The 19304-nt window shown below is 35.8% G+C and overlaps 1 protein-coding gene across 3 annotated transcripts in view; it reads right to left on the minus strand.

The window, feature by feature from the left end:
- The window catches only part of CrebA (Cyclic-AMP response element binding protein A), a 43570-nt gene extending 25824 nt beyond the window's left edge, over positions 1 to 17746 (minus strand). Inside the window, exons 1-2 of one of the 3 annotated variants that reach the window (XM_066294349.1) lie at positions 17237 to 17746; positions 8006 to 8062 (exon numbers count right to left, since the gene is read on the minus strand). In XM_066294349.1, coding sequence (XP_066150446.1) covers positions 8006 to 8062; positions 17237 to 17329 — 150 coding nt within the window. In that variant the 5' untranslated portion in view covers positions 17330 to 17746. Of the gene's footprint in view, positions 1 to 4352; positions 4702 to 8005; positions 8063 to 17236 lie in introns of those variants that run through there. The other 2 variants (XM_066294350.1, XM_066294351.1) reach the window with 2 other exon arrangements.
- Positions 17747 to 19304: the final 1558 nt, after the last annotated feature.

The raw sequence follows: 19304 nt of genomic DNA on the forward strand, positions 1-19304 counted from the left end.
CATCGAAGGAAATATGGACAGATTTATGTGTTTAGATATATTGAAAACAAATCTTGAAGCTAGTGCCGAAAAATTGGAGTTAAGTGGTCATTTTAAATTCTATCAAGACAATGACCCTAAGCATTCCGCAAAAATTGTGAAGGAATGGTTACTTTATCATTGTCCATTAGTTATAAAAACTCCTGCTCGATCACCAGACTTGAATATAATTGAAAATGTCTGGAATAAACTCGACGTAGAAGTTAGAAAACATATTTCCAACAAGCATGACTTAAAGAGGGCTCTATCAGAAGAATGGGCCAAACTAGATCCAGATTTTTTGAAGGAATTAGTTGAATCAATTCCTAATCGTTTGAAATAAGTAATTAAAGCAAATGGTGGAGCTACTCGATGTTAGTTCGTAATAGAAATTATGTTCGTAAATATTTTTCTTTATGCATCATTTTGATTGTGATCATCGTTTTTTAATTGAATTACGTTTGCAGCGACACCGCACGAGTTCGAACAATTCTTTATATGACTAGTTAATCCTACATTAATTAAAAATAAAATAATGTAATAAAACTGAAATAAACGTTTCTATAAAAAAAAATTAAAACGAAATCATCAGTAAAAATTAGCTGCATCATTTTGACTGTGAGCCACTGTAGGTTTGGATACAGAAACGTTTAATTATGCCTGACAAGGTGAATAGTTTTAGAAAGCGAAAGTTAACGTTGAAAGCCGCAAATTAAATTCAAGTGAATATAATTGAACCTCTAAACAACAAAAGATACACTTTGGCCATATGCCTGGACCTCTGCAAAACTTTTAATGCAGTAAATCACAAATTACCCCCATCAAAATGAACAAAATATACAATCAGAGATGATCCATTGCATTTGGCGGAACGTTATTTGAAAGGCAGAACGCACCAGGTTCTTCAGTTTGATTTTCAGGAAAGAAAGATTCGATCTAATAATACCATAAATTTAATTAAAAAAGTACCCTGGGTACCCGTCTAAATGCTCTTTACGCAAATACGTTGTCTGACATCCCTGGGGAGCAAACTGTTTTTTGTATACAGATGAAGGAGCACCTAGTTTTTAGTACAAAGAGGAGGCACCAAAAATGTTAGTTAAAACTTTCGCTGCAGCATTTATGCTTAGAAAACAACGAAGACTTGTTTAAACAATCTTTATAATTTGGGCAACGTAGAATTAGTTAAAAAAATGGTAACAGTACCGTAAACGGTTTTCGCTCCGATCGTTCTGATTTTTTAATATGTTATTTTAAAGGTCATTTTGAACAACTTTTCTAAAGGGACAAGGGCACGCAAATGCCTCTTTCACACTCTTTTTTAGGTTGAATATTTTTCCAAATCCGACTGTCTTACGGGATCGTGGAGCGAATAGGGGTGCTGGGTGGGGTAAACTGCTTCACTATGGGTATGTAATATTTTGTTGTTGCTTTAAAGATCTGAAACGTTGTTGATAATTACCTCACTCAGCACTCCAATTCACTCCATGAATCCCGAAAGACACTTCGTTTAATCGACTAAAATACTAGCGTGGCCCCTGCGCAAGAAAGATACACAAAAATTTTACAATTTTATTTTAATTGCAATCGCAATTGAAAAAAAATATAAATTCTGATCAAAATAAGTAAATGAAAAACATATTGCTTGATAAGAATTGAAACTAAATGAAAGAAATTTCCTTTACTGAGGTGATCCGAACTAACTTGAACTAACCTCAACTAAATGAAATAAATTTCCTTACTGAGGTGAATGTAACTTTGCAATTTCAATCGAGAAATAAAAATGGAAATGTGTTACCTTACCTTACCTTACCTCACCCCACCCAGCACCCTTATTCGCTCCACGATCCCGTAAGGCAGTCGGATTTGGAAAAATGTTCAACCTAAAAAAGAGTGTGAAAGAGGCATTTGCGCGCCCTTGTCCCTTTAGAAAAGTTGTTCAAAATGACCTTTAAAATAACATATTAAAAAATCAGAACGATCGGAACGAAAACCGTTTACGGTATAATTACCAGAAAAATTGCTATTTGCGTGAGACCAAAAGTAATGAAAACCCAAAGTGTTGCCTGAATCATTAGACATTAATGCATCGAAGAATTTGCAATAAAAAATTGTTTTAAAGCGGGCAAGAAGGGCACTTAGGCATCGTATTCACGAGAAAAAAAAAGATTTTTGATAAGCGAAATGACAGCAATAAACGAACTTGTCCGTATCGTTTTTTCGTATTTGTAACTAAGCCGTACGTAATTGAAAAATGTTTATTGGTAATATTTTCAAGTTATTAAATGAATAGTTACCATTCGCCAACGTCTTTAACGGGGTTTCCAAACTTTTGTCTACAAGCGTATCTACATACAGCAAGCCAAAAGGGCATTCGTACGACTCGGCGAATATCATACCGCACCTATTTCGAAAGACTAAAAACAAAAAAGTTTTGATTTTGGTTTATGCCTTTGTGCATGGAAAGATCATCTACACATACAAAAAAGAGTAAACTCACCATGCCACCTTGGTCATAAAGAAAATTAACTTTTACATTCTTTTCAAATTCTACTAGCACACGAAAAATATTTGTTGGGTCATTTAGGATCATTTCGTCAAAAAGTACAGTTTGAAGGGCCGTTGCGAGTCGAAAAAATGAAGAAATCAGCGCAGACTTCAAAAAAGTTATAGGTAAACTTGATCGGGATGGGAAATCTTATAGATGTATTTCTAAAAGTGTCGGAATAAGTTTTTCTGCCATTCGCTACGTCCTTGACAAGTACAAATCAACAGGATCTGCAAGTAATTTAAGCCGCTCTGGAAGATCGTTGAAGATAACTCGACGGAATGAGAATTTCACTTCAAGAAAAATTAAAAAACAACCCGACGTAAGTGCTCCATATCTCGCAGCAGAATTGGAGAAGACCACTGGGCGGAAAATTCACCTCTAGAAAATTCGATGTCACACAGTGGGTTAAAACGGTTGGAGGACCACGAAGGAGCCATGGATAAAAAAAAGGAAATAGAAATAAATGGGTTGCATTGAATGTTTAAATAAACTTAATGGGTTTTGGTAACAGGTGGTTTTCTCTGATGAGAGTAAATATAACCTATTTGGATCTGATGTGTGAACACAAAAAAGTGGGGAGAAAACCCGGGGAAGGAATGAATAAACGTAATCGAAAACCAACAGTGAAGCATGGCGGTGGAAATGTAATGATCTGGGGGTGTGGGTAACGCAATATTTATCGAAGGAAAAATTGATAAATTCGGCTACGAGGGTGTCCTAGCCAATAATTTGAAATCTAGTGCTGAAAAAATTGGGCTGGGGAATTAGTTTTACTTTCAACAAGATGATGGCCCCAAACACCCGTCGAAATTAATCCAAGAACGGCTCTTATACAATACTCCTCATTTGTTGAAAACCCCCCACAATCACCTGACCTCAACCCGATTGAGCATTTATGGGCAGCATTTGCAAGACAGATTAGAACAGAGGAAATATCCAACGAACAGCCGCTTCGCAATTGGAATTTAGAATAACGGTATAAAATACTAGAAGAAATCACATATAAATTAGTGGAATCGATGCCGAGACGTTGGCAAGTTGTTTTTGATGCAAAAGGGCATCCAGCTTTAATTAAAATATTATTTATTCGTTGTATCTTACAAAAGTTAAAAAACTGACAGTGCACGAATACTTCTTTGGGTACACCTGGAGAACTATAATGTTAAATTTTTTTATGATCAAAGGGGCATTGTGTTTATTATTTTTTGTACGTGTAGATGATCCTTTTTTGTATAAATGAATTTAATAAAATCCAAACCTTCTTGTTTTTGGTCTCTCAGAACAGCTGATGTCCGATATTCGTCGAGGTGTACGAATACTTTTTCGACCTACTGTACAAACGCAGAGTATTGATTGCTGAAATAGACAGGGTGCCCGTGAAGTGACGACGAGGCTTCACCAAAAATTGCCTGAAGCAAAAATACGACGTTCTAAATAATCTGTACAATTGCGTTCTTGAGATCGCAGGAACTCTGCCAAAGAATAAGTTAGAAATAGTATTAAGGAAGTATTTCTACAAACATGCATTCTAATTATTGAAAAGTGTTTTATGTGTGATAGGAGTTTCCCAATGAATGTTATGCATTCTCGCCGATTTACTTTGGTGGGTATTTTTGAATGAATTCTGTTTTTGCTGGCGTGTTCCGTGCCATCGCATGCCTCTGTATAATGTATGCATTTGGACTGCACTTGGAATAAATAAAGATCAATCCACCCATTTACGTGCGCGGTTATTTCACACATCAACCAACCATCACAAAAACGTCCAACACGGAGACCTTACCATTCCGTATGTAGGTATAGAATTTTTGAAGAAATTTAACGGTAGTAACAATAGCCAAAATGCCCGATTTTCTGAGAAATCAGCTTCCGGGACAAAGTTTCACTTGTAACTACAGTCACTGCACTATTGTTGTTGCTGCAAATTGCACAAAGCTGGCGTGAATAGTGTATCCTACATGTGCAATCAGACACTTTCCTATTTACAAGGCTGTACGGTACGAGATGAATGGCACGGCCTGAATCAAATTTATTTCTGACTGTACTCACTATGATTAAAATACTTATTGATGGGTATTTTAAAGGTCAAATAAATAGACACTGGGTGGACCGCAAGTGATGCTCTAACTAAGATGGTAGTACTGACGTATGGCGTTGTGACGTAGTGTTAAGTATACAGCTGTGACGGTTGGATCGTCCCAGCATTCTTTGTTCCATCCAATGCAGTGAACCTAAAGTGTAGGGTGCAGTTGAACCATGTGCAGCGTTGTCAAGTTCAGCTGTGTTGCCAACCGTAAGGATTTGGTAGAGCTATGGTAGTACCGTGTCCCTGTAATCAGGGCGTCCTAAAACATTTGCTACAGATGAGTAAGGCGGGCTAGGGAGTAAAATTATAGAGCGATCCGGCTTAATACGCATTATAAGAAACGAGCTTGTTTTTCTTCCAAAGCGTGTTTAAGTGTTTTTTCTATTCTGTAATATCACTTGCTCTGATTTACCGGCTTGAAATCGCTCCAAAAAAGTAATCCCTCTGAAATCATGTCATATTTCAATAAGAACATTAATATTTTCAATCTGGAGCTCGAAGAAAGTGCCAAAAAACCTAAAAAGTATGCACCATGCTTGCGGCATGCAAAAGCATTGCATCGCAATGCAATGCAAGTTTTGCACTTAATAGACCTAATTACGTTTAATACACTTAATAGATCACGGGGCAATTTACGTCTTGATAATTATGAATTTGGGATTTTTTCGTGGGATGACGAGCAAAGCAAAAAGCTATTGAAGAATTAAGGGCCGTGCCCAACAAAAGGGTGAAAGATTGCCAAGCTCGTACCATAAAAAAAAAGTAATGCAAAGATGATGAGTTCCTAAAGGAGATTTTAATTTATTGCCAATTGCGGAAATTCGAAGATGAATGAATGCTTCGCGAGGTATAAATTTTTCAAAAAAAACTTAGAAATCCCCCAAAAATCAACTTCAACACCTTTAACTTCACAATGTCTCTAAACTTTGCAAAACAGCATCCAAATTAATTAGCCTTAAAGCAACATTATACCGCTCAGTTCCACTTTCTCCCTTTCTGTTGTTATCGTTAAATCATCAGCATGGAGGAGGCGGTGTTGTGTGTAGGTATCTACTGTATTTGAAATTAAGCATATCTACCATTTACAACTTACGAGATGTTGCAGTGGCGAGGCCTTGGAAGGTCAGCAGAATACACCACGTGAAACGCATATAAAATTAACTTCTTGTAATGGTAATTTTCAGCGTGACGTCATCGTAGCAAATGCGTTCTTTCTGAGAAAAGGCCGCAAGTGCATCATTAACCAATTCTTATAAACAATATTCTGTGATATACAATGAAGACGCAACCAACGATGGCTTACTTTAACAATTAAATGTTTATTACTTTATTGGCAATTATTATTGCTAAATGGATAACAGTTAATCTTACCACGAATTCAATGGCAAATGAAATCATCAGGGAAAAAGTAAGAACCTCGTGGACCAAAGTATATATTTGTTTACCTACTTTGCTCAATGTACTTGGAACTAATTAATTACCGCAACCTTTCGAATTCCTCATAGAATTACTAATTGCATATTGGGCAAGAAATAAAAAAGTATCTTTCCAAGGATTTGTAGCAGTATGCAGTTCTGTTGATATCATTTCACCCTTGGCCAAGAAATTTTCCAGCATTTAATCACAACATAACCACCAGTTCTGAACAATACAAATCGTGCTCCTCCATAAGTAATTGCATAAAGATTATTAGAATTTGTAATAAACTTTACATTAATAACAATAAAACAAAGACGTCGGTATGTAAAATGCTGTTTAATCAATAAACACTTATAGGAATTTTAGGAAAATGTAATAAGCACCTATGTACGTGCCTAATCACTTAGTACTTTGTACAGATTTTTCAGAAGAGCTTTAACAATATTTGCGGAAGTAATCAAGAACTGCTTTCGCGTTATCGGATAGGATGTATTTACGGCTTTTACTTAAAAAAAGGTGAAAAATATTGAGTTGCTAATAGTTATACAACTCTCTTGTTCATGGAAAATACTCAGCGTCTACTAAATGATGGCATTAACTTCATCGGGTGATTCCTCGTCACATTTTATGTAAGAAAATCCCAATAGACCTACGTCCTATCTTGCTTCGTTTTCGCAGTACAGGGGGTGAAATTTTTTTCCTCGTTTTTCATAAATATTATATTTTCAAACCTAATGACAATATCTCGATGAAATTCAGTATTCAGTGTCAGTATTTATGGGTTTTCCGAGACGAGAAATTCAAATATGATATCGGTTTGCCCGCAACATGTAGCAGGCTATTATTAGACGTTTATTAATTAATTGATATTTTAATGAAATGATTTGCAAAGTGTTTAATCGTTGATATCTCGAAAACCATTTCTGCGAGAGTTTTCGACCAAGCATACCTAATTTTTGTTTTTAATTGACGGGGCAACAAGACGCAATCTATTAGAAGTCAAAACACAGAGTAAAAACATTAGAGCTGATTTAACACAAGGATATTACTGCAAGTGAACCCCCTACATATTGCGGTAAAACCAATACCATATTTGAATTTTTCGCCTCGGAAAACCCCTGAATATTGAATTTCTTCGAGATATTGCCTTAAGTCCGAAAATATTTATGAAAAACCGAAAAAACATTAAACTTGTCACCCTGTACCACGAAAACGAAGCAAGATGTGACATACGTTTTTTGGGACTTCTTTTCATAAAATGTAACAAGAAATCACCCCTTGAAATTAATCCCATCGTTTAGTAGACATCCTGTATATTTAGCCGTTTAAAGCACAATCAGTTCTTTACACAGGTAATTTTGTGTTGTATTATGAGTTTCGTTCGATGTTCAAGACGAACATCTCTGAAGGCATTAAAAATGAAAAGTATTTATTTTACCTAAAAAATCTTGAAAATAGCGAAATAAAACTTCGGGTCTATATTTCAAGTGAAGAAAAGTAAATATTCTAAAACACTGGTATTTAAGATGCCGAAAGACAACCGGTCAGGCACAGTTACGTTAGCAGATATAACACACCTTAACTATAACTGGTACCCAGAAACCTAAATGCGTAGAACTGGCAGATTCCTATTTTTCCTCAGAACTCGATCTGCCAGCCGAATTTCTATTACGTCGTGCTGTAAACTCTTTCAGTGAATGTACAGACGCACGGGAAATAACTATTAAAATTTTTATCGAAGTTAACACATATCCAAAAATAAATCTCTATTTTGATATCCAATATTGCAAGGCCAGCACTTACAATAAATAGGGCTGCAAACGCTTTCAACAGTTGCAACAATAAATTCATTTAAACCCAAACAATGATACGTATTGAATTAATTCACACTAGAACTGCCATTAACCAATTATTATTTATTTCTTTCTTACCTGATATGTTATTTGTGCCGTGAGCGAAGTTCTTGGCATGAATATTAGGTCACTTACCTAGAATAAACGAAATGATAATATTTGCCAATCAACAAGTGAAGTTCATCAAATAAATATAATTATTGTTAAAAGACGATGATAGTTGCATTCAGTTAGTTTATACTTAGATTAAGTAGGCTATCAATATTTAAAACATAAACACGTATGTATGTCTACGTAAATTGTTACTTGACTGGGGTTTCCAGGAAGTTGTCCCATTGCATCAAATTCCTAACGCCCACATTATTATAACCTCATTGAAATAGATACTATCATATTCATGTGTAACAACATACTTAATACTACTTAACCAACATAGTGATGGGTCATTTGAATAAGTTGCATAGATAAATCCCAATTGCATCATTTCCTATATTCAAACATTCTTTTATTATATTACATATTCAATCATAAAATGAATGTTTAGAGTTTAGTAAATTAAATTTTTGTTTCTCACAATTCTTAGAGATTTAATGAATTATTCAAATCTTATAGTGAATCTATCTATCTCTCAATTCAGCCAATACAATATGGGAAATTCCTCCTAATGGTCGATTAATAGCAAGACCCGAAGGCTTAACGCAATGGAACCAGTGGATAAAGAATGAAGATGACCGATCGCAGGCTTCTTCTAACCCATCAAGCGACTCGTGAAAGGCGCTCAAATAGCACGAAGGTCATTACACTGAGTTACTGTTAACCCACGGCAAAAAATCTTCGTGTCCTTCTTTTGGCAGAATTAGTCGGCGTATTGTTAGATACTTACTGTGTAACACAATATATGTTCAGTTATTTTTTTTTTAAGTAAATCTGATTTTTGAAGATAGTAAAGCGTTGAAATATTGTAACTCATTGAACGAACAGTTTAGAAGAGCCATTGTGAGCCAAAATCATCCATAACTGAATATATGCTGTGGATATAGATTTTTTTTTTATCTAAATATATCAGTTTTTGATTAAGCAAGCGCTGGTCAAAAGACTGGCTTAGAATAGCAAGCAAATTTTTAGTGTGTATGCGGAAGTAGGTACAATAAGTATGAAGTTATATAATTATAAAACAGAAATGTGCCAGCAAACCTGGTTCGTCACCATTCCGTTGGTTGACAAAAAACGAAATTGAGCATAAATACTGATGAAATAGTATCTGTCCCAAGCTGGTAAAATTAATTTCCACGTAATTTTTCCATGGGAATAATATCTCGTAAAGACAAATCACAGACGAATTTGTCAATTTTCAATCGACTTCAGCAGAGGCACTTCCTATCTTCACTTCAATCTCGAATATCTTTATCAAATCAGGTGTTAGCTTGTTAGGACCAGCCTGCATCATACGCCCTCCTGTGCTGAAGCCGATTGGAGGGGGATAAAAAGATCATATTACTCACAGAATCACTATTTCTTAATTATCTTTCGATAAACCACATGTAACTATCTAAAAGTTTCTTTTGCAATCATTGCTGCCAGTTTTATCTAATAAATGCTACATCGAATCACAAAATATCGCCCCATATTCAAGTGATTCGACAGTACATGCTGCCTCTATTGTGTTACACGATCCGAAATGAGCTTAATCATTACTGAACGAGTGTAAATTCAATTATTAAGCCTGTATGCATACATGAGATTCATAGTCCAGATATGGATAGTGGGCCAAAACGAGAATTGTGTAGGCCCTGTAACGATGTATGTCTGTGAAACAGAACTGTGAACCCAATAAATGTGTAGTGTTTTTAAGTATTTTATCTAAATTTGATTTAATCTAACCTAAATTACCGTTGCAGCTGGCAGCGATTGGTTGAGCGTAACAATAACGTCGCATACTAAATTTGTACATAATATGAATGAAAATTTCATACCTGATGTCAGAAGGGCATTGAAACAAATCGATGATTTAAAAAAAAAGCAAGAGCGTGCTTAGTTCGCACCACAATTACCCTTTTCTGATATGCAGATCGCATGAATTCATCATATTGTTCTGCATATTTCTAGAATTTTCGATGCCCCATTGCCGTATTGGAACGAACCGACAACTACGTATTTGTACACTGACGCCGTTGTAGATTATTTTTGAAGAGCTTGTGGACATGTTGAAATTTTCTAACAAAAGGTTTATCGCGGTAAAATTTCAGTGTCTGTTACTGTAGTTGTTTCTTACCTAACAATGAAAGAGTGAATATACCAGAAAAGTGGGACATACCAAGGCAAACTCGTAGCTAAATTGTCAGAATGAAGAAAACTGAACTATGCAGACGACGTTTGAGGAAAATTATAAGAAATAAACAAAATATGCGGCAAAGGATTACATGGCGTTCGTCGTTTGTCAAAACAAAATGGCTGCGCTATTTGAAAATCTTATGAGTGAGATAGAGATAAGGCTAGAGTGAAAGTTATTCATAGATGACAGCTCTGTTGCAAGATTCTTCGAAGGATTGCAACTTTCAATTCGTGCTTTGACCCACGGAGGATGTGGGGTAGGGGACCTGTTTTTTTCTTTTGAAAGTGCCTATAGATGGCGTCAAAAACGATGTTATAAATTACAGGAAAAATCCCAGAAAACAACAATGTTGTTGGTACCAATTTGGGATTGCCGTGATACTTCGGATTGATGTTTTTATTATCGAATCCGATTAAGTGATTAGTTCCTCCTAAATATTATCCTCAGTTTTATTTTTGGTTTAAGCAACATCTAGAAAATAATTACTAAAGATGAAATGGATGTTTTTGTACTAAAACGAAAACATCAACAAGTCAATTATCGGCACTAGTTATGGAGAAAAGAAGCAAATAAATGGCAGAATTATCATGACATTCACCTTCACATTGAAATTTTTTCCTTCGGAAACGAAACTCGGGGTTACATAAACCGAAAAGTTCTGGCAAAACCGGGAAATAAAAAAGAAACGCTTGCATAAAGTAGAAAATTGAGAAATTGAAATTTCCGCATTTAAACAAGTAAGAACGACCTTTGATAAATACCCGTTAATATCCCAGAAAATCGAAATACCAAAACTCCGTTATAGTGAAATTGAATCGAACATTACATTGCAATACGAAATCGAGCTTGAAGGTTCACAGAACTTAACTACTGAAACTTTCAATAAACAAAAATTACACCCTGGGTTATGTTTTCATATGCATAACACGTCATGTAACATATTTACACTTTATCTATATGCACATAAAAGTGGATTTGAGGTCCGGATGTGCTCTTTCAGCTTTGATACGACTGAATGGTCGAACGATAAAAACCGTACAGAAATCAGAGCATGTCAAAATGGTTTTGTCCCGCGATCTCGAGCTTTTGTAGAAAATCGTAATATCTTTTGCATCTTAAGTATTTTTAAAATTAGTTCCTGTTTCATAATGAGACGCGCTTAACAAATGAATAGGCCGGGTCCGCTTTCTTTTTCGTTCCTCTAACGGGATCAATACGCCTTGAGAAGAAGGAAAAACTGTTTTGAAAAGAAAATTAACTTTTGAATCGTTAGCGATTTGGCAAATAACGGGTGTTATAATATTATAAATTGCTGTTACATGTGGTTGCGAATGGTTTTGGTACGTTAAGACAAAGAGAAAGGTCTATTTCGCGGTGAGAACAGCAGCAAAAATGCATTCCTGTAGAATCGAGGTCGTTCCGGGCAGACAGTTGTTGAACTTTAAGATTTAAGACCGCTTTGCTCCTATTCCGAATCTATTCTTCATCGTCATGTGAGAAAAAATCCATTTGAAATGTAACAAGGCTAATGGAAAATGTATGCTCTTCTGCGTCCACACTTTTTCTACCATTCTTAAATCGCTTTGGAGCACAATTTCTGGTTATCAGTGAAAGTTCTAGTTGGCAACACAACCGCACTGGAAAAATTATTTCAAAGTAATTAAATTACTAAATAAATCAACCCGCATAAATTTGGAAGAGCCGCAGAAGAGACTTTCACTTTAGTTGCAATCAATAGCATTTTCAGTCCTAATATAACCCAACTAGCTGTATGTGCTATTAGGAAGGTAAGTAGATTTTTGAAAATAAATTTCTGTACAAAAATATCAATATATTTATCGTGTGCAAGTATTAAATAATGTTTATTGATATAATGATTACACTGGGAGCTTGATAAGCCTTTATACAAGTGGATTGTTTTCTTGGAACGGAATTAGTTATGCCATCTATTAAAATAGATAAACTGGCGATAACTGTTCACTAATGGAAGCATTCATCATAGTGAAAATACTTAGCGCAATTGGCAGAGACCATCTTGGATCAATTATTTCCTTTCTCTGCTGCAAATTAGAATTGTTCGCTTTAGGAACTCTGGACAACTTCGAGCTTATATTAAGACAAGTATGTTACTAAAAATATTTAGGGGAAAACACAGGTTCGACGAAATGATCGGATGACAAATCAATTGTTATAATGTATTTGAACTTTAATACGAACATGCCTCACTGTATGGAAGATTGAATAAGTCCCTGAAAATTATTGAAAACACTTTAGTGAAATATTTATTATAGTTTTTATTGAAGTACATGATAAGTATCAAGAGCAGCATGGCACCTCGACACATTTTACGACCATACAACTCCAGAATATATCACCCTGAATCTTCGAAATTGTGAGAGACATTAAAACCCTGTTTATGCAGGTTGGTAAAAAAATATGGACATTTTTTAAATATACACATATAAAATAACTTTATCACACACTTATAGGGAAAAATACTATCTGCACTGACGTAATGAACACGTATTACCTTTCCTCAGTATTAAAAACGTTCATTTCTAACTCTCCATAAAAAATGTTATTCATTAGTGGCGCATACAACAATAGCAAATTTAGCTCACCACCTCCAGATTTTACGATTTTTTAAATCTTTTTACGTCAATTTTTCGATAACGTTAACACTGGTAACGTTTCCAATCATCTATTGTTTATAGCAATGTTAGATGGTATCAGCCCTTGTCTATCTAGTTAATGCTCAAAGTGCGCTAAAACCAGACTTATCCATTTCTATTTGATAAGAATTTCGGATGGGTTTACCCACATATGACGTATTTTGCCTAATGTTACGTGTGCAATACAATAGGACCGATCTCGAACTATATTTACGATGTGGAAATAAAATTTGTAGTGATAAAGAGAACTGTGGTTAAGGCAAGGACTCAAGCAATATGGGTGTGCAACATAATAAAAGGTTTTACCTGGAAAATCAGTCATCAAGATAAAAATGAATCCTACCGGGACTGTTCAATATTAACTAATCGTTTATGTACGTTTTGTCGTATTAACATCAACAATATCAGCGTACTTTTGTAGAGACATTTTGGACCCAGTTAGGGGCCGGTCGCAGACAATTTAGTATTATATCAGCGTGTTCTCGGGTCTCTCTACTCGATATTACCCGGTTCCTTTCACATTTAAAACAGACACTTTTTCCTTTCCATTCACCTTAAATAATTCTTTCTCCAACCAAAGGATATGGAGAAAGAACGACCTCCGATATTCGCTTAAATCGTGCCAAGAAACAATAACTTGAAGACGGACTCTATTAGCTTTCTAAAATTTACTGAACGAGAAATTCGCTGATTATAATCCTCATAACTAATTAATTTTAAAATACGAACCAGGCAGGTTAAGGTCGGTACAAACAAATCGCCTTCAAAATCGATGTTTGACCCATTTCTCTTGGAGGCTTGTTTCAATAGTTAATCGTGGTTTGAACTTGAGTTTTGGATAGTTCAATGAGAAAAGTGCACGTTTGCACCAACACGAGAAAATCAACTCGCTGCCATCAGGCACTCAGTGCCATGTATCACGATCGCAATCTGTGTCATGTAATTTGCCGGTCACATTATCCACATGTTGTAAGAGTGGTATTGTATTTAATTATCGAGATAGAATTCATTAATATAAGTGCCAGCCATGTTCCATATTGGTCTCGACTAGTTTCTTGGAAGACAAAATCTGGGTTGAAACAAAATATATATTTTCTCCTTTAGAAGCTACTAAAAACCATTGAAATTTGAACGTAAAATTTATAAATCTCCAAGTTCTTCAATGCACATTTTACTACAGAAGAAACTTATTTTTGAATAAACATGAATCACCATTCTGCCGATGAACTTATTATACGCAATTCAATTCTTATGCCACAGCATTAGGTTCACAGGAGAATACAATTTCGCAAGGTTTCATCGACCCTACAAAGGCATTCGACCGTGTTATAGGTTAATTTGCGCGGCGTTTTAAACAAACATTACGAAACCGTATTTCCTTAGAAAGCAGACACTTCTTGCCGCCATATCTAAGAATAATTTTTTAAATTGGTTCCATGATAATGCGGCTAAAAATGCAAAAAAAGGGCTGCAAATGGCAAAATGCTCATATAATCTCTCTAAGAAACTGGTTTAGTTTTACCATTTCCTTTTCCATTATGTATTGAAGTGGAGGAGATAAAGCACTAAAGTATTTGAAATTCAAAAAAATTATTAAACATTTACAGTTTTGTCTCATCGAGATCTCATTAGGCACCACCATTCGTCACCATATATGACTCAATTCTAATGTTAACTGCTAAATTGCATGTAACCATCCTCCTTTGGCACGCGCCCCTGAACAATGCTGGAAGCTATGACATACATGTCAATTGCATCCGAAGACTACTTTACTTCTTAGGCAAGTAAGGACAATCCCACAGCTTATGTCTTCACCTAAGTGTGGGGAATAATGAAAGATGGCTATCCGATTTTGGGTAGGTGGCACAGAGTATAATTTGAAAATATTGGCACAGTGGTGGTAAATTAAAATTTGAACAGTAAAAGCAACATTATTTTTCGTGCGGAGTGCTACAAATTCCAGTTTTACAATGGAGATCCTGAAAACGATTAAGGACACGACTCATGTTGCACTTAAACACGTACATATTTGAACGGAATACGCATTAAGAAGCTCAGAGTATTCAAACAGGTTTTCGACATGTATTGTTGAATCTTTGAAACATAGATTGAAGTTTATGAAAGCAGCATCTATTAAGCCACACCAATGTTCCACATAGTAGCATATAGGTTAATTTGTTCAAGAGTTGTAAACTAAGATAAACGAAAGTCTGGTGATTATGAGGCTATAACTGAAGGCCTATTTATACATCCAGATATCCGATTCTCAATGTGTTTAACTTGTTCAGACTTGGCAATTCTTAAGCCTACCAACTGGGTTTTATTCAAGGCAGAAGTTACTCGGTAATAAAACTTCCTGTTTCCGGCAATCGAAAATGCTGATATAAGAACATAATGGTTAAACAAGTTAACTGTTATGGAGCGAGAATGTCTATTTATGTAAAATGTTGCTTCTTCAATGTTGTATATGTCGGGGTAACGTTCGGAATTTTCTCCATCGTCAATAATTTTAATGTTTTATTATATTAATTGATAGTAAGGCAAGGCTAACGAATTCACTGCTACCCGACCGCTACTTTGCCCTTCTATCTAATTACTGCCTTCTTCACTTTTCTCATTCCCCGTGGTCCTCTCGGCTCGAGGGAATGGTACCTGTTCGTTCTGGTTTTCCCACAGACCGAAATTTCACACGTGACCCCTTAATTGCGTCGGTAATAGTGACCTCGTCCGACAATACTTTATCTTCACGATAAACCTGTGAGCCTGCTCCTCAACCTTATTGCAAACTCAAATTTTACATTTCTAAACTTAAGAACTAATAAATCTCCTACATATACATATAATATAAGGAAGTAGAGGCCTAGATTGGAGTGTGAGCTCGATTCCTCTAAACGAACTGTAAACATTTTCGCATCCTGGGCACTTGGTAAGCAAATGGAGTCATCCAACATATTTTTCGTCACTCGCTTGTAATACAGAGATAATCGTTAGGTTTAATTATATTACATTGGGTGCAGGATTAATAATACATTAAACGCATGTCGCGAGCAAATCATAAATTTCCCATTTTTCGGGATTTACCATGCGGTTGCATAATGATATAATCTGAAAGCGTATTATTTCAAATTTATGGTGACAACAAGCGATAACATTTCAAGAAGCTGGAACTACCACTATTCCACGCTCTCGTGACTACACGCTTGATCAAATCTTTCTTTTCCTATAATATTGCACAGGTTTATACACGGATCTTTTTTGATTAAAACATTGTGAAAGTTAAGCACTCCAGTTTGAGTAATCATCAACAGTGGCTTCCAGTTCAAGCTGTGATCTATTGGAAATTTGATTGCTTAAGATTGAGCGGGATTCCCAATGCGCGCATTATTCAGAGCATTTTCTCCTAGCTATCGCAATGTAGCTACCATTTAACTAGGCGCTAACACATGTGCTTTTAGTAAAAAATACTATTATATTAACGTGGAAAGAACTGGTTCATTTTTAGTTTTTTGAAGTTGTTTCTACAAGAAAATAACTCTTAATTGCGAATATGCGCTCGTTCCCAATAACAAAGCTCGTACGAATACACTAGCAATGTTTTTTTTCTTATCTGAGCGTTAATGATAAGTTCATATTTGCGGCGTTCTAACGTGGTCGAAACATTTCCGACTCTCCCAATAGCCTTTGGGTCCCCTTTAAATGTCTGTCGATGATTGATCCCCATGAGATGGTTCGCGATAACGAAATCTGCTCAGAAGAGAGCAACAAGCAGGCACATCCATGAACATTCGGCCATAAATTGGGTTGAACCGGCGACACAGAAATTCAAATTAACCTGTGGCTGATCACTATGAGATCACTATGATTCGTCAAAATCTGCACACAAGAGAGTGGAAGCACATGTATGAGCGTTTATTAACAATTTGGGTTGAACCAGTTACACAACAATTCAAATTAATGGAAATGCCTCGATAGCTTGCGATAAACCACACTACGTGTAGGTAACTCACTCTTTGATAAGGCAAAAACGAATTGTTGCCCTGCTATTAATATCCATTAGTTTTATAACAGCACTTTGACTGATAAGTTTAGTGATATAAGCTATTTTCTGAATCTATAATCATTTCGCTCTTGCTCGCGCGAAAGAAGCTTCTCAGCCCAAAATCTGAACTTTTATCATAAATTTTATTCGCTCCCATCAACCGGTTTTTCAAGCTAATAAACGACCAGGTCCTTCCACCAATACACGTATTTACTATAAAATAAGCAATAACAAGGCATTATGCAAATGTCAAAGGAAAAACTTACCGGATCTAATTCAGACTCCCAAAACTGCTTGAGGTCCTCCTCAGAGTCGATGTCATAAAAGGACTTATCCACTTCAAAGCAGGTCTCCATCATGTTTCTTCTAGTACTACTTGGCTGATTTATTAACTCAAAACGTTACCGTAAGAAAAACAACAATTTCCACACTAAACCTTCCGACTTTAATTCTCCATATGGTGAAAGTCGCACACACGCATATCCTGAGTAACTCGACTGACGTTCGTGTATGATGAATGTTCCGATATGCCGTAAGTTTACCGGTAACCTGTTGATAATCCGAAACAGGTGAATGTAAGGATGTTCCTGTGAGAATGTTCGGTATTACGGACTCGGCGAAATGCCGACAAATGATCGGCGAACGTGCGATCTGAAAGTCGAATACCGTAATACGGACTTGAATGTACGGTTTGAAGTCACATTCGACGCGAAACGGATGCGCACTTGAAGCCGATTGGAGGATGATCGCTAATGAAAGGGCTAATTAAGGCTTCGAGGTAGACAATAATTAAAGGTCGTAAGAGATTTGTGGTGAGGCGAGGCAGGGGCAGCCGAAGGGAGAAAGTTTAAGTAGTGATTTGCGCTGAGACTTAAAGAAAGCGCGGTAGTGCCCCTGACTTATTTAGTGGATGTCCGCTTTGGAACAGGATTTTTCCTTATAAAAGTAGAGTAGCTATCTACAGGGTGGTCACGCGATAAGTCCCCCACCTCTAATTTTTTAATATATTTAAATAGGAAAAAACATTTCTAACAAAAAGTGTTTGAAAGTTCGTGTAGTTTTTCAAGATAATCAGCAGTTTAATATAAGGTGTTTAGTGAACGTGTGCCAACCCAATATTGCATTTTTTGAACGATTAAGTATTATCTTGTTTTACGTATATAAATTCTGCTTTTAAACATGAACTTTCAAGCTCTTTTTGTTAAGAAAACTTGTTCTATTTCAATATAGTAAAGAGTTAGAGGGGGGGATGTGAATTTTCGCGTGGATACCCTGTACAAGAAAAGTAATGACCCCGCTCTCAACAGACTAATTTCTATATAGGGTAAAGAAATACACAGAGAGATTCAGCTCACGTTGCCCTATAAAAATGTTGCTCGCTTTCATTTTTAGAGGGTGAATATTTTTTATGCTGTAAGTTGGGAATAAATCTCACATTTTTTTATTTACAGGCTTGAAATTGCTTTTTTTGTTCACGTAAAATGTATTTAAAATAAATGTTTTAACCCATTTTTATCCCATCGCACTCCTTGGGTACAGTTCGAAAAATAGTCTGTTGGCGCCATTTGTTGCAATTTGCTCCAATAAGAAGAAATTTATAACCACTCTACCATATTTGTATACATTTTTACATTAGCTAATCTAGCCAAATGCATTGGGTAAATCACCACGAACTTGGAAGTTTTTACCACACTTACTGTTGTAAAGAAAATTTCAAATAGTTTTTTCGAAATAATCTTTGTTTCTAAGGTTGCAGTAGTAAATACCAAACACATTTTTCACATACAATTACATAATTTGAGAAAAAAATTGAAAACGTACCAAAAACATGCATATGCTCACGTGAGTGCAGTGTGTTATCGAAGTGCCAACGTGCATGTGTCGTTCTAAGTTAAGCTTACTTTGAGCCATTCGAAAAATGGATTCCTATGATAAATTCGGGGCAATAAATCCAAGCACTTTTTATGGAAGGCATTATAGATCCCTTGAATTAGCTTCTGACGAAGTAGCAAATTCAAATAATCAAGATATAGACTTTGTTATAATCTCACCCGACGTTGCCTGTCGAACTGATAATGAAGATTTTAATTAATTATAAATTTTTTAATGAGGATTGTCCAAGACGGTCTTATCGGGTTGGGTTCGCTGCCTGCAGGGCCTGCACGCAGTGAAGCAGGGCATTTTCGAACAAAAAATTAGAATTAGCTGCCTTGCCGCATGTATCATCAAGGGGTACGTTAGGCCTGTATAAAATGCGAACTGAATTTATGCTTGGAACGCGAATGGCTCGAAACGTTTTATACCCAACAGTATATACAATTACATTATTTCCTT

This window comes from Euwallacea fornicatus, chromosome 21 (genome assembly GCF_040115645.1).
Source record: "Euwallacea fornicatus isolate EFF26 chromosome 21, ASM4011564v1, whole genome shotgun sequence".
In the NCBI taxonomy this organism is placed as follows: domain Eukaryota; kingdom Metazoa; phylum Arthropoda; class Insecta; order Coleoptera; family Curculionidae; genus Euwallacea; species Euwallacea fornicatus.